This window comes from Ostrinia nubilalis, chromosome 5 (genome assembly GCF_963855985.1).
Source record: "Ostrinia nubilalis chromosome 5, ilOstNubi1.1, whole genome shotgun sequence".
NCBI classification, from domain to species: Eukaryota; Metazoa; Arthropoda; class Insecta; order Lepidoptera; family Crambidae; genus Ostrinia; species Ostrinia nubilalis.
In genome coordinates, this window is record NC_087092.1 from 10143277 (window position 1) to 10157649 (window position 14373).

The 14373-nt window shown below is 42.5% G+C and overlaps 1 protein-coding gene across 1 annotated transcript; it reads right to left on the reverse strand.

Annotated features, from left to right (window-relative positions):
* Nucleotides 1-492: 492 nt before the first annotated feature.
* LOC135071898 (uncharacterized) lies at nt 493-9831 on the reverse strand. Its single transcript, XM_063965760.1, has 3 exons — nt 9529-9831; nt 8743-8871; nt 493-681 (listed from the first exon to the last, which is right to left on the reverse strand). Exons 1-3 carry the CDS (start codon nt 9750-9752, stop codon nt 555-557), a joined length of 480 nt encoding a protein of 159 aa, XP_063821830.1. The 5' UTR covers nt 9753-9831; the 3' UTR covers nt 493-554.
* Nucleotides 9832-14373: the final 4542 nt, after the last annotated feature.

Below are 14373 nucleotides of genomic sequence, written 5' to 3' on the forward strand. Positions count from 1 at the left end.
AAAATCTAGAAAACCACACGTAGGAAATCAACAAATTTGCTACTAAAGCAACCAGCATAAGGTCCTCAATCCAAAAATATATACAGTTCCTTGGCACCAAAACCACTGTTGACCAGTGTTATTTAAACAGATTTATAGCAAATGTAAAGGGTAGGCATGATGATGCGTTAAAACAGTGTTTTTCAACCTGTGGGTCGCTACCCCCTGGGGGGTCGCGAAGCCTCTATAGGGGGGTCGCGAGAGGTCGTAAAAACTACCTCAGTAAAAAAATCAGTAAAGTTTTAAAGCTAGATTTATCCGAAATCTAATTATGCAAATGCATAAAATGTTGTATAGATTGAAGAATTCGGTCCCTAGAACATCTTCGTAAAAGGCATGAAAATAAACCGAACGGTCGGGGTCGCGTCATGAAAAAGGTTGAAAAACACTGCGTTAAAAGATGGACTTATTAATGGCAATAAAATACTTATTCATTAAGTAATTACAAAATCATTCATTAATAATATCTTTTATTGTTTATAAGTTAGATTTCAATACATTTCAAGAGTACACAATCAAAAGATCTCGCGACAGACACCGAGAGCATCAGGCTTGTATCCGATAGGACATTGATTGGGTACGGTAACGATGTTTTTATGTTCAACTTCATTAAGCAATTCTTGCGATCTCAGTTCTGCTTGCCTGTAAAAGAGATTTTAATTATTGTAAACCAGTTAAGATCAATAATAGTGGTCTTCTTTGGTTTACTTTAGGCTTTTTAGATGAGTATGAGCTTAGATTAATAAAACGTGGCTTGTGGTCAACAAGACCACCGGATCGAGATCACAAAAAATCTGAGAACTAATTTTTTTTTTTTTATTTAAAGACTTTATTGCACACACAACAATGTTCCGTACAAAAAGGCGAGCTAATATAAGTAAGTACCTACTTAGGTAACTGTCACAGTTGAGTTTATAGGTAGGTAGGTACTTAGAACGTTTAAAAACTGCTTTAACTGCTCATGATGACTGTGTGAGACTTCATCTATATTAAAGGGGGTGGAATAGGATAAATCGATTTTTAGTTATAGTACTTTTTTACCTTAGATTTAATTCTATGCCTACAGCGAATTATTATAAATGAAACAAGTTTAAATATTTAAAAAGGTATAATTATTATTTATATTTATTTATTTATTTAGTCGTGGTTTCACAATAATCATTTATTGAACTCAAGCTTACGACTAAACAAACTTCGTGGCAAACATTTATAGGAATTTACATATTTCAACATAGGCTAGCTCAAAATCGACCGTTCACGTTGGCGTCGCGCACCGGGAAGAAGGAAACTTCTAGAACTTCCGCGTGAGTCGCGAGACGCGCGGGGGGACTGCCTCGCGCCGATTGGCCGAGGGAAGGGCGCGGCACCATACTTCCGCGTGATTCGCTATTAGACGAGATGGCGTGATAACACTAACGTTGCGTTGTTCGCGCGCGATAACGTTATAAACGTTATGAAATAGCGTTGCCGCGTTACAACCTCCCCCTCTAGTTCAGACGACGCAACGCGGTCTGGACTAGCTTAAGACTTACGCGGCCTACCTCGCCTACGTTTTTCCCTAACAGGCGGCTGGATGTGACCAACAAACGGAGTAAGTTGTGAGGCATGGTATTTCCCTAACTTCGCTCCAGACTCTCCCTCCAGGAGGTAAGTAGTGTCACTCAAGACCCTCGATATCTTATACGGGCCGTCACGCCTAGGGTTAAACTTAGGGGTTTGACCTCGATCAGTGTCGTTCAAACCCTGGGTCTTCAGCAAGACCAAATCGCCTACCTTATAGTCGGGCGGCGGCCGACGACCTTCGTCGGCGTATTTCTTCCGGATCGCCTGGGCTTTCTCATGAGCATCTCTAGCGTCGAGGAGTGCGGAGGACAGCTTCCTAAGGTAAGTGGTAATATTAGCTACGAACTTATCATTCTCCACAATCTCCCTCATGTCAGTGAGTGCGTCGGCAGGCGCGCGCAGCTCCCGCCCGAAGGTAAGGAACGCAGGTGAGTACCCAGTACTAGTGCACAATGCCGAGTTCATCGCAAACCTCACGGAAGCTATGTGCTCGTCCCACGACGAATGATCTCTGCCCACCAGGATTGCCAGCTGAGGTTTCAGGTCTCTGTTCTTTCTCTCCACAGGATTGGCCTCAGGATGGTAGAATGGCGTCAGGCACTGATCGATCCCGAACGTGTTACAGACCTGCTGCATGATCTCGCTAACAAACTGCACGCCATTATCGCTTACCATCCTCCTCGGCACACCGAACCTCAGGAAAACCTCCTCTATAAGGGTCTTGGCACATTCTACGCTGGTGGCATTCTTCAATGCGAAGAGTTCGATCCATCTACTGCAAACATCCTCGACAATCAAAATCCATCGGTTCCCCGCGGGTGTCTCCGGCAAGGGACCGAAAAGGTCGACAGACATTACTTCAAAACGGCGGGCTCCGGCAGGGGACTGAAGAAGGCCGGCTGGCTTGCGGTTATCAGCTTTATACCGCTGACAGGGCACACAATTCTTCACATACTCAGCCACAGTCGCTCTCATACCAGGCCAATAAAATCGTGAACTGATCCGGTGCAGCGTGCGCTCGACTCCCATGTGACCAGCCGTCGGTGCGTCATGGTAATCAGCGAGGACCTTTGCTCTCTCGCTCGTCGGTACAACTAAGCACGCGTCGTCATTCTCGTCGGATTCAGGACCACATCTGTATAAAATTCCATCTGACATCACGTAGCCGCGGTTTGACCACTGTCTCCCCCTAAAGGGTTCGTCTTCCGTCTCCAAGTCGTCTATAATCCTCTTGATCTCAGGGTCCTGAAGCTGCTTCTCGCGCAGGTCGGATGCGCTCTGAGTTGGGAGATCGACCACGGTAAGACACAGGTCACAGCTGGTCTCTTCACTGCACGCGGGTCGCGATAGGGTGTCCGCTACAACGTTGGACTTACCTGGCACATAATCGATGCGCATGTTGTACTCTTGCAGTGTCAGCGCCCACCTTGCGAGTCTTCCGCTGGGCGACTTGACACTCATCAGCCATCTCAAGGGCTGGTGGTCTGAAACGACAACTACTTCGGAACCCTCGATGTATCCCCGGAACTTCGTGACAGCCCACACAACTGATAAGGCTTCACGCTCCGTTGTCGTGTAGTTCCTCTCGGCGGCAGTCAGGAGGCGGCTAGCGTACTCAATGGGGCGCTCGTCGGGCCCCTCCCCCTGCATCAAAACTGCCCCGAGGCAATAGCCGCTGCTGTCGGTTCGTAGCTTGTACGGCTGGGTCTCATCGGCTTGCCGCAATATCGGCGCCGTCACGAGTAGCTGTCTCAGCTGTTCAAAGGCAGACTGCTGCTCCGGCGCCCACTTCCAGCTGGCGTCCTTCTTTAGCAGCGTCGTCAAAGGCCGGGCAATCTCTGCATAGTTGGGGATGAACCGCCGGAACCAGCTCGTCGTCTGAATAAAACATTTCAGGTGCTTCAGGTTGCTCGGCGGCGGCAGGGACGTAATGGCCTCGGTCTTGGCTGGGTCCACCTGTATTCCTCCTGGAACTATCAGGTGACCTAAAAACTTCACCGAATCTCTGGCGAAAAAACTCTTCTCGCGGTTGATGCGCAAACCAAATAATGCGAGTCTATCAAACACCGCTTCCAGGTCCTCCAGGTGTCGAGAGTACGTGTCAGACAAGACAATCAGGTCGTCGAGGTAGCATAGCACGGAGACGTCGCCCCGGATGTTCGACTTGAACCTGTCCATAAGCCTTTGGAAAGTAGCGCCAGAGTTGCGCAAACCCATGGGCATCCGCTTAAATCGGTACGTACCGACGGGTGTGATAAAGGCGGTCTTGTCGCGGTCCTCTTCTGCGACACTCACTTGGAAGTAGCCAGATCTTAAATCTAGCGTGCTCATGAAATTGCTGGTCTTCGCGGCGTGCAGGACATCATCCATCCTCGGCAGAGGGTACCGGTCCGGCTCCGTCACGGCATTGAGTTTGCGATAGTCCACGCAGAGGCGTACGCCGCCATCCTTCTTCGTGACAAGTACGACGTTTGCTGCCCAAGGTGACTCGCACTCCTCAATGATGTCGTCTCTCAGCAACTTATCCAGCTCCTGCTCCAGAAGCTGCCTCTTACCCTGTGACAGTCGGTAAGGTGGAGAAGCGATAGGCTCCTGCTTCTCGTCAGTCTTAATGTGGTGCGTCGCGAAATCCGTAGGCTTGCCATCGGGAGCGAAGCGATCAGCGTGCTCCACCAACAGCTCATTAAGCCTGTCGCGCTGCTCATCACTCAGGTGAACACCTTCATCATCCCTCAGCTTCAGCTTGGTGGCCTCGACACGCATCAGCTCTGCATCGGCGGTAGGGGTAGGTACATGGTCCTTTACAAAGGCATACCGCCGGCCTGGTGTGTCGGCAAAACTCCACGTTGCCTGCTGGATATTGATGAGAATACCTGCATCTCGGATGAAATCGCGTCCTAGAAGCGTCCTCGTATCAGCTCCAGGGATCACCATGAATGTGGTAAATATTTTTCGACCCTGCAGGACGACAGTCACGTCACCTATAAGGACATCGTGTACCTGTCGTGTTCCGTCTGCTAACCCGATCGATCGCTGCGTCTCCATGAAGCGTACGCCGCCGTCCACCAACGTCCGGTACAGCATCGGACTGGCGAGGCAGTTCGTAGCCCCTGTGTCCATGACAGCAACACCGCTATGACCCAAGATCTTGATACGGATCGTCGGTTTGAACTGGTCGAAGTCAACTCCCGCTGTATAAAAAGTAAGATTAGGGAGGAAACAAAAATCGTGAGGCTCACCCTTCACCTGGGCGGAATTAAGCTCACTACCACCTGAAAAACTGGCTTTCGCCTCAAAATCGGCAATTTCTCGAAAATTGCGTAAAACATCGGGTGAGATAGGCATTTCACATCTATCTTGCACACGATTACCACTGTGACACATTTCGGATGCGTTACCCTGCATCCCAGAAAAGTCGCATTTGCCACCCTGTAATATGCCAGAAAAGTTCCGGTTATCACCCTGTGTGTCCGAAAAATTCCGGTTGCCACCCTGTGTTACAGGTGAACTACGGTTACCACCCTGTGTTACAGGTGAACTACGGTTACCACCCTGTGTTACAGGTGAACTACGGTTACCACCCTGTGTTACAGGTGAACTACGGTTACCACCCCGTGCTGAATTATTATTCCCGGGTTTACATTTTTTCCCACAAAAATTCCCGGTTTCACCCTGTATTGTAAAAACATTCCTATTTTCACCCTGTATGACGGGATTTTTACGTGATGAGTTACGACGAGTTTTCGTCTTGTTACGTGATGATAATAATGTTACGGGGGGTTTACGATTATTGTAAAAAGTACGACGGGACCCTAAAGTGTGAAGTTCCGATTGAGACTTCGGACTACACGTCTCACACTTCGATTTGATTACGCCTTGCTGGCCACATCCATAACACCGTATTGTACTACTATTACGCGAACTATTATTATTAAAATTACGTTCGGAGTTGTCTTTGCTCGTGGAAGTTTTGTTATTTCGCTCACGGTTACGACAATTATCTATTTGATGACCAAATACTTTACAAAAAGAACAACGTAAACGATTACGTCCCTGTGTTTTTGCGTCATTTGAACTAGAGGGCGAGTGTGTAGGTGTGTTATCAGTTAGCGGAGAACTACTTACGGTTTTCTGGATGGAATAGGTACTTGTGGTGCCGCGTGGACCTTTACCTGCGTCCCCTTGCGTTACCTCGGCGATAGACTCTTCGATATCGCGGGCCCTATCCACCAACACGTCTAACGACACAACACTTTCGCGGGTTACGCGTTTACGCACTCGTCGGTCAAGTAGACCGTAAACAATGTCAATCTGCAGACACTCGTTCAGTTCGTATGGAAGTTTAGCTATCAACGCTCTCGTCTTCGAGATAAACACGTCGCATCGTTGCTGTCCTTGCTCTTGCGCGAATATGTCGCGAAGGATTTTGTAGGCCGGTCGTGCGGCGCCGTACATGCCTCGTAGGCGCGCGACCGCGTCGTCCCAGGTGTAGACGGAGTTCTTGACCCCTCGCCACCACACAGCTGCATCATCCACCAGCAGGATGGGGAGGCCGCGCAGCGCGTGCTCGTCGCTCACGCTCAGGCACTCCTTGTATGTAGTGACGGCGTCCAGAAATGCTTCCAACTTGTCGGCGTCGTCCGCTCGCCCATCGAAGCGTGCCGTGCATTTTGCGAACGACCCGCCTCGGAACTGCGACTCGGATGTCGACATCGGTGGCGACTGGGGCGGTACTGCCGGCCCCGTGCTCGTCGTGCTCGTGGTGCTCAGCGTCGTCAGTAGGTTCTCGAAGAGGATGCGGTTGGCCTCCTGTTGGGACCGCGCGAAGGCCGACAGGAGGGAGGACACCTGCGACTCGGTCATGAACGGGCCCGCGGCGCTGCCGCCGGGCGCGGTCGGAGCCGCTGTCGCTTGCCGGTCGGCGCCGTGCTGAGCGACCCCTTGGTCGCCCGCGGCTGCCGATGCCGTTGCCGCTGAGTGGTCGTCGTGGTCGTCGCGGTTGCCTGCGACCCCACATTTGGATCGCGTCGCGGAAGCCATCGTCACTCGTAACAGTTCGAGATTGCACTGTTTTCACGCCGGTAAAAACAGGTTTCGACACGTTGCTGCACTCACGGTAGGTACTTTGCCGGTACTGTTCGTAGGTTAAGGCCTCGAGTTGGGCGTCATTTTAGTCGTGGTTTCACAATAATCATTTATTGAACTCAAGCTTACGACTAAACAAACTTCGTGGCAAACATTTATAGGAATTTACATATTTCAACATAGGCTAGCTCAAAATCGACCGTTCACGTTGGCGTCGCGCACCGGGAAGAAGGAAACTTCTAGAACTTCCGCGTGAGTCGCGAGACGCGCGGGGGGACTGCCTCGCGCCGATTGGCCGAGGGAAGGGCGCGGCACCATACTTCCGCGTGATTCGCTATTAGACGAGATGGCGTGATAACACTAACGTTGCGTTGTTCGCGCGCGATAACGTTATAAACGTTATGAAATAGCGTTGCCGCGTTACATTTATTTATTATTCATTATTGAGCAATTACATATTTGATCCAAATAGCGTCCTAAATCCTCTTTAGGTTTGTCTAGACACTATTGTTCTCTATACAAATAAAACGTAAATATGACGTAGATCTTAAACTTTTACTGAGTAAATTACATTACATTTAAGTAGGTACCTACTTAGTCCTATCTATGTAGTTAACATAGCTGGGCATTAACTCGTTAATCCGTTAATTAACGAAGTTAACATTTCTATTAACGGATTAACTTTTAAGTTAACTTTAAAAAATGTTAACGGACTCGTTAACTTCCGTTAAATTATCCTAAGTCCGTTAATCGTTAATCCAGTACCTACTATTTACCAAAAAGATACAGCATGCACGTTGAAAAACACTAGAAAAACGCGTTGCGTTGAGCTGTATGCTCAATGTCGTTAACTATATGGTGTAATTTAGCTTGTCTCAAGACTTCAAGAGTCAAGCACACACACAGGCTGACTTCGGTAAAATAATGTGTGACGTGAGGTGCCAAACTGCAGAAAATGGCGGAGGAAATATATGATTAAGCATGAGTTATCATGAATAATATTAACCACTTATTTACCTCTCAGTGTCTTCAGGCAACTTAAAAAAGTACAATTTGTGTTTTTATTATTATTTAGTATTTAGTACACCATTTTCTTTATTTTTTTCCATCATATACAAGAATACGCGTGCGTGAGTCAATGCTTGCTCGTATGTGAGGCCTTGTCGAATAGTACTCCAATAGGGTGCCATCGTGCTTTTTTGTTTTCGAAGTAAACTCGCGGAGATAAACAGGCCTGCTTATATTGACTTCACTTGTTAGTATGTGTGGGACAAATCTTGCAACTGAATTTAAGACCAGTTCTCCTCAACCGATTTAGCTGCAATTTAGTATAGTTATGTAAGTACGATGAAAATGCAATGTTGTGGTACCATTAAGCTGGTCTAATGATGGAGTCAGGAGGCGGCCATAGGAACTCCTAAATGAAACGCCGGAATCGCATCGAATTTGGGTTAGTTGGATTTGTCTTTTCGAGCACATTGGTGCTAAATTGTATTGTAATTGAACCAAGGCTCTGAGATTGAAATACTATAGACTAAGAGCTGGTGAACGCCAGACCAACGTCATTTTATAAAAGCTGAAAGTTTGTCAGCGTATGCTTCCAATATAGGTTAGAATGTTGGTGGATTATGAAGTTTGGGTCATCGTGGCTTTGGCAGCTATCCCAGAAAAAACTGTCTGGCAAGGAGTTGGAACTGTCAAAACTGTCTGGCTAAAAAGAAGAATAAATTCCATGCGCGATACAAGCTTTCGAAATTATTTGAACCTTGCATACAATTATTTTTTTCGTTTTATTATAATGGGTTAACGGATTAACGTTAACTTGCGTTAAATCTTGCTAAATGTAACGTTTTAACGTTTAACGAAGTTAATTTTTTTATTAACGGTTTAACGATTAACGAAGTTAACTATTTGATTAACGGTGCCCAGCTATGGTAGTTAAGTAGGTATCAGTATCTTTTGTTTCGTGACAAATAAGTACTAGTACACTACTTATTTAAGGTATAAAATTATGTATTAGCTGAAATCCAATTTGGAATAATTTGTTAGACTTACGGCAGAATCGCTACGAATATATCGCGACACTGGTTGTTGACATAAACTTGATTGGGTCGACAGTTTGGTGGGACGATCACTGCGTTCGTGGGTTGTGCATATTCATCGGCCGGTTGCGCCTCGGAGTCACTAAAACAAAAATATTTCTTTAGTTACAACAGAAAAAAATTCAATCGACTGAATCAAAATGGAAAAATTATGTGCGTGTCCCAGTGCCAGCGACGCTCGGATGCATTATTTAGAAAATTTTAAATTGGCGATTTACATATCCGGCTTTATTAATCTAAGCATACTTAACCGTTGACTTGAATTAAGAGGCGATCAGGGTGAGAATATTGAGTTATATTGTTGATTAGGTAGTAGGTACTACCTACAGGTAGGTATGTCACATAAAAGCTAATAAAGCTAATCTATTTTTAACTGAGGTAGTAGGTAGGTAGTATTATTATAATTTCCAAGCAAGGCAAGGCAAGTTAATATCTTCATAACGAACGATATTTCGTTTTATAATATACTTAGTTGTTGTTGTTTTTGATGTTTTGCTATGATATCAGTCATTATCTCATCATTTTATCAATCGTTCTTTGTTTATCTTTATCTGCGATTGTCCGTGGCAAGAGTCCCTTTAGGAAAGAGTAAACCATTTTTAATTAATTTACTTAATCCTACGCATGTAAAAATTCGGAGACCATCTTGTAAAAAAATATTCTTATGTCGTTCATTCGTAACTTCGAATGTCCACTTCAATTATCTATTTATGAATGTGTGATGAAAAGATAAACTTACACGAAGTTCGGAGCAGCGTTTTCAGCGTATTGTGCTGGGATCGGGATGGCAGGAAGGACCACTGGTGCTGGGGCGAGTCTCCACACGTCGCGACATTGGCCATTCACCCACTCCTGGCCCGCGGGGCAATTAGGGGGGACTACAACCACGTTCAGCGTATCGGCCTCACTCGGTCTAGCCGCCGACACGGCAATCAGCCCAAACACAGTAAAGACCCACAACATTCTAGCGATTTAAATTTAAAGAACTTTGCAGATGTTAATTACGATCAGTATTGAACAATGAAATGACTGCAAATGATATTTTCATTGGATTTATCACTTATTACTTACCTAAATCTTTGACGTACAACGATAAGTTATCTCTATTGTTATATTAATTATTGCCTGATTTGATTGAGACTTACTTGATCTGATAAAGTACGTACCTACTTGCCTATTGCTATTGTAAGTAGTTGAGTAAGTGCAAAAGAATCTGTGTGAGGCCAAGAAGCGCGCCTTATCTTTTAGCACCAAAGTGCTGCCACCTACAGAGTTTATAATATAGGAAATAATGTTTCAATAATTTGCGCAATAATTAAAACAAAAAGTGACACACAACCTACGCATAAGTCATCATTGTGCATCTTAATATAAAAGAAAGTCGTGTTAGTTACTCCACTTATAACTCAAGAACGGCTGAACCGATTTAGCTGAAAATTGCCAGGGAGGTAGTTTAGAGCCAGGAGAAGGACATAGGATACTTTTTATCCCGTTCGAAATAAAAAAAAAAGTCTGCTTATTTATTGCCATTAAGGCGGAACAAAGTTCGCCGGGTCAGCTAGTTTTTAATAAATAAACGTTTAACTCCCCTACTTTTTTTTATTTCAGATTCAATTAACATTTATGAGTGGTCCCAGTCGCCGCGGCGGAAGAAAATTATTTAATTTTTACGGATCCGGCGACTGGGACCGCGGTCCTAGTTAATTGCGGTCCCAGTCGCCGGAAGCCTCATCACAATATTATTATACTTACTTAATAACTTATGCCCACTTAAAGAAAAGTAGGTTTATTATAATATAGGACTTTAGGCCAGTAGCCCTAGAGATAGAGACACATAAAAGCAATAAGCAAACAGGGACCTTGATGATCATAGTGGCGATCTTTGTAGAAAGATTGAATTAGACCAGTGGTTCTTAACCGGTGGTCCGCGGACCACTGGTGGTCCCTGGAGGCATTCCAAGTGGTCCACGAAGACATCGTAATAAACAAGTGACGTGATGTGATGAGTCGAGTCAACACAATGCAAACGGCGCACAGTGGGCGACAAATCGACCTCCCCTTTCATAGGATTTTGAAAAAAAAAAAAATAAGTGGTCCCCAGTGGCGGGGCAAGACCTAAAGGAGAATGGGCAAAATCGTATGGCGCTTGGTCTATCAGCGGCCAGGAACAATTTTTTGTTTTTTTGGTTTACTATCACCCTACAATCACCCTCAAAAAGTTTTATATCTGTAGTGTAATTATTAATGGAATTAAATACATTTTTATTTTAGATATGTAAGCCTGAGATTTAGCTTATTAATAACTAAGATTAAGTCCTAAAAAATAAGGAAATAATATAAAATGACTTGTTTTCTTCAATACATATACATTTATTTTCAAAAACTTCTCCAAAAATAGTTATAATGATAACGTCGTCAGAACTCAGTGCTATAATTACATTAATACATTTAATATAGGTACATAGGCTATTTTATTATATTTATTTTATTCATCAAGACGAGGATATTTTATTGCCGTCATCAGGACACACTGTACATTATTATACATTAATACATTTAAAGTACATAGGCTAGTCTTGTAAACGGTATAATGAGGTTTCGAAATCTTTTGAATACATAACTAATGTTAATAAGTATTTTATACATTGGGTATGCACATTTTTTTGCATATATTATCTAAGTGTTTTACCTATATGTATTTTTTTTTCTTAATGAGCTGCAATGTTACGTTCATAGTAAAAGTTAGTCCTTAGTAATAGTACTTTCATTTAATACCTATTTCGTTGTTGGCCGCTCATAGACCATTTTGCTCATTCTCCTTTGATGTGGGCAAGACAGATTTCGCGAGGCCTTGTTCTGTGGCGACCTGAAGACGGATTTTATGAAATAACCCCTCACGCGCTCTGCGGCGGGAAGGCGCTACTGCGTGAAGTGCCCCCCACTTCCCGCGGGAAAAAAAAAAAAAATCCCGTTGCGCATTTTCGTTCGTCGTTCATCAAAGATTCGTCATTTTTGTCACTTTTTGTGATTGCACTTGATTCACCTTCAAAATTAGAAGCAATGTTATACAGTGTGAGTCACGTTAAAGTGTACATATGAAAATAGATGAAACTAGACCTATTTTTATCGACAAAAAAGAGGTCAAAAATTTTTTGAGATTTTTTTTTAATTTTTTATAGAATTTTTTTTCTTCCAATTACGTATTGTAAAGAAAACGTAATAACTTTTAAACTAAGCGGTATATCCTGATAAAATAAAAACAGTGATAATGCTAAATAACAGGCGATACTAAAAAAATACATAAAATACACAAAAATTGCCAACAAATAATAAAAAATGATACTTTTTGAAAAAAATCTGCTTAAAAATTCGTGTTTTTTTGGTTATTTGATAAATTTCTCCAAAAAATACCCCTATAACAGGTGGTTTTTATTATTTTGTATTATTCTCTATCGTATTACCTTTGTAAAACCAAAAATTGCATGTCTCTATCCCTATCACAACATTTGCTATGATAGTTTGAACAAAGGCCTACCACAACATTATTCTCCTCTACAGGTAGGGACAATTTTAATTTTAACTAAAATGCTTATTTTACTTCGAAATCTTTTGTTTTTACTTGAAATCTAACTTGTCTTTATCAAAATTACAAATCTAGAGCCATTTTCAGTTTCGTTGTTAGCGAAGCATTGAATGGCGCGCCCGGAGAGGCTTAGTTCAAACGATCATAGCAAATGTTGTGATAGGGATAGAGACATGCGATTTTTGGCTTTAACAAAGGTAATACGATAGAGAATAATTCAAAGTAATAAAAACCACCTTTTATAGGGGCATTTTTTGGAGAAATTTATCAAATAACCAAAAAAAACACGAATTTTTAAGCAGATTTTTTTCAAAAAGTATCGTTTTTTATTATTTGTTGGCATTTTCTGACTATTTTATGTATTTTTTTAGTATCGTCTGTTATTTAGCATTATTACTGTTTTTATTTTATCAGGATATACCTCTTAGTTTAAAAGTTATTACGTTTTCTTTACAATAAGTACTTGAAAGGAAAAAAAATCTATAAAAAATTTAAAAAAAATCTCAAAAAATTTTTGACCACTTTTTTGTCGATAAAAATAGGTCTAGTTTCATCTATTTTCATATGTACACTTTAACGTGACTCACACTGTATATTAACACTTATTTCCAAAGTTAATCACATTATACACGTTTTTTATAAAGAAAAACACACTTCCAAAGCATCTAAACGATAAAAAAACATCCATCTTTTTCACTACCCAGACGGGCACCGCGGATCGCGTCATCTTCAAACACAGACTGAGAAAAATTTGGTTGAAAAGCAACCATAGTGCCTAGAAAATATAGCTATCACATTCATACTTAAGCATTATTACTTTCGAGCGAAAGAAACAGAACTATATTTTTTAAATGACAAGGTCCCGAACTTGGACAAGTGATTTGCGGCGGGAGCCGCCGCAGAGCACTTTAGAGCTTAGTGACGTGCGTCTGCTCCCGCCGCAGATCGCTTGAGTAAAAAAAAAACGGGTCAATGGTCTATTCATTGACAGTTTCTGATTTCTTGATTTAGTGATTATTTTTAAAGGAATATTGCGCCAAAGAATAATGTTCGTCACTTAAAACCGTGTTGTTGCTTAATTTTGAGTCTGATTATGGCTGAATTTGTTTGGAAAAAAATATATTTTTATTTTTAACTACATTGTTTAGCTATCAAGAATTTATATTTAATAGTCAATGTTTGCATTTATTGTCGTATTGTGATATTGTCATCTCCACCTTGTATACATTTTTTCAAAATTTTTGATGCGCGTGGCCCCTTGTACCGCGAGGCCGTAGGCGGTGGCCCACGTCGCCTACGCCTTACGCCGCCACTGGTGGTCCCTGACAAGACAGAAATTTGGTAAAACGGTCCCCCGTGACTAAAGGTTAAGAACCAAATTAGACTAATACTTAAACCAACCTATCGAGAAGTTGTAATCCTTACATTCAATTATTAAGTAGGTAGGTAACATTCAAATTGTTTGAATAATAATAATAAAATTGACCTTTACATACACAAGGCATGACTAAAAGCACAAAGGAGACGATATTTTGTACCTACTACCTAAGTAATTATACATTTATTTTTGTATACTTATCTATTTTATCAATCAAACTTGCACAGCTACCAGGGAATACCCAATGTCGTATTGTAGACACAGTAGATAGTGCAAATATCGCAACACCTCGTAGGTACTTACAATATCCTGTCTGATGCAATAAATTAGTCCTAAGACCTGAAAGACCTAAAGTCCTTATTCTGTCTATTTTCATGAGATTTATTTTGTGATTAAAGATACAGAGGGTATATAGAGTATCTAAGGCTATATTATAGGTAATTATTATTATACCTACTTAAATACGAAAGTATGTGGTAACGCTTTCATGTCTAACCACTGGACCGATTTTGGTATAGAGATTTTTGAAAGTCCTGGGAATGGACATTAAGTTTTATCCCGGTTTTTCAAACAGGGACGCGCGCGTTGAAGTTTTTTGTGCTGGTAGGGCAAAAAAAGAATGA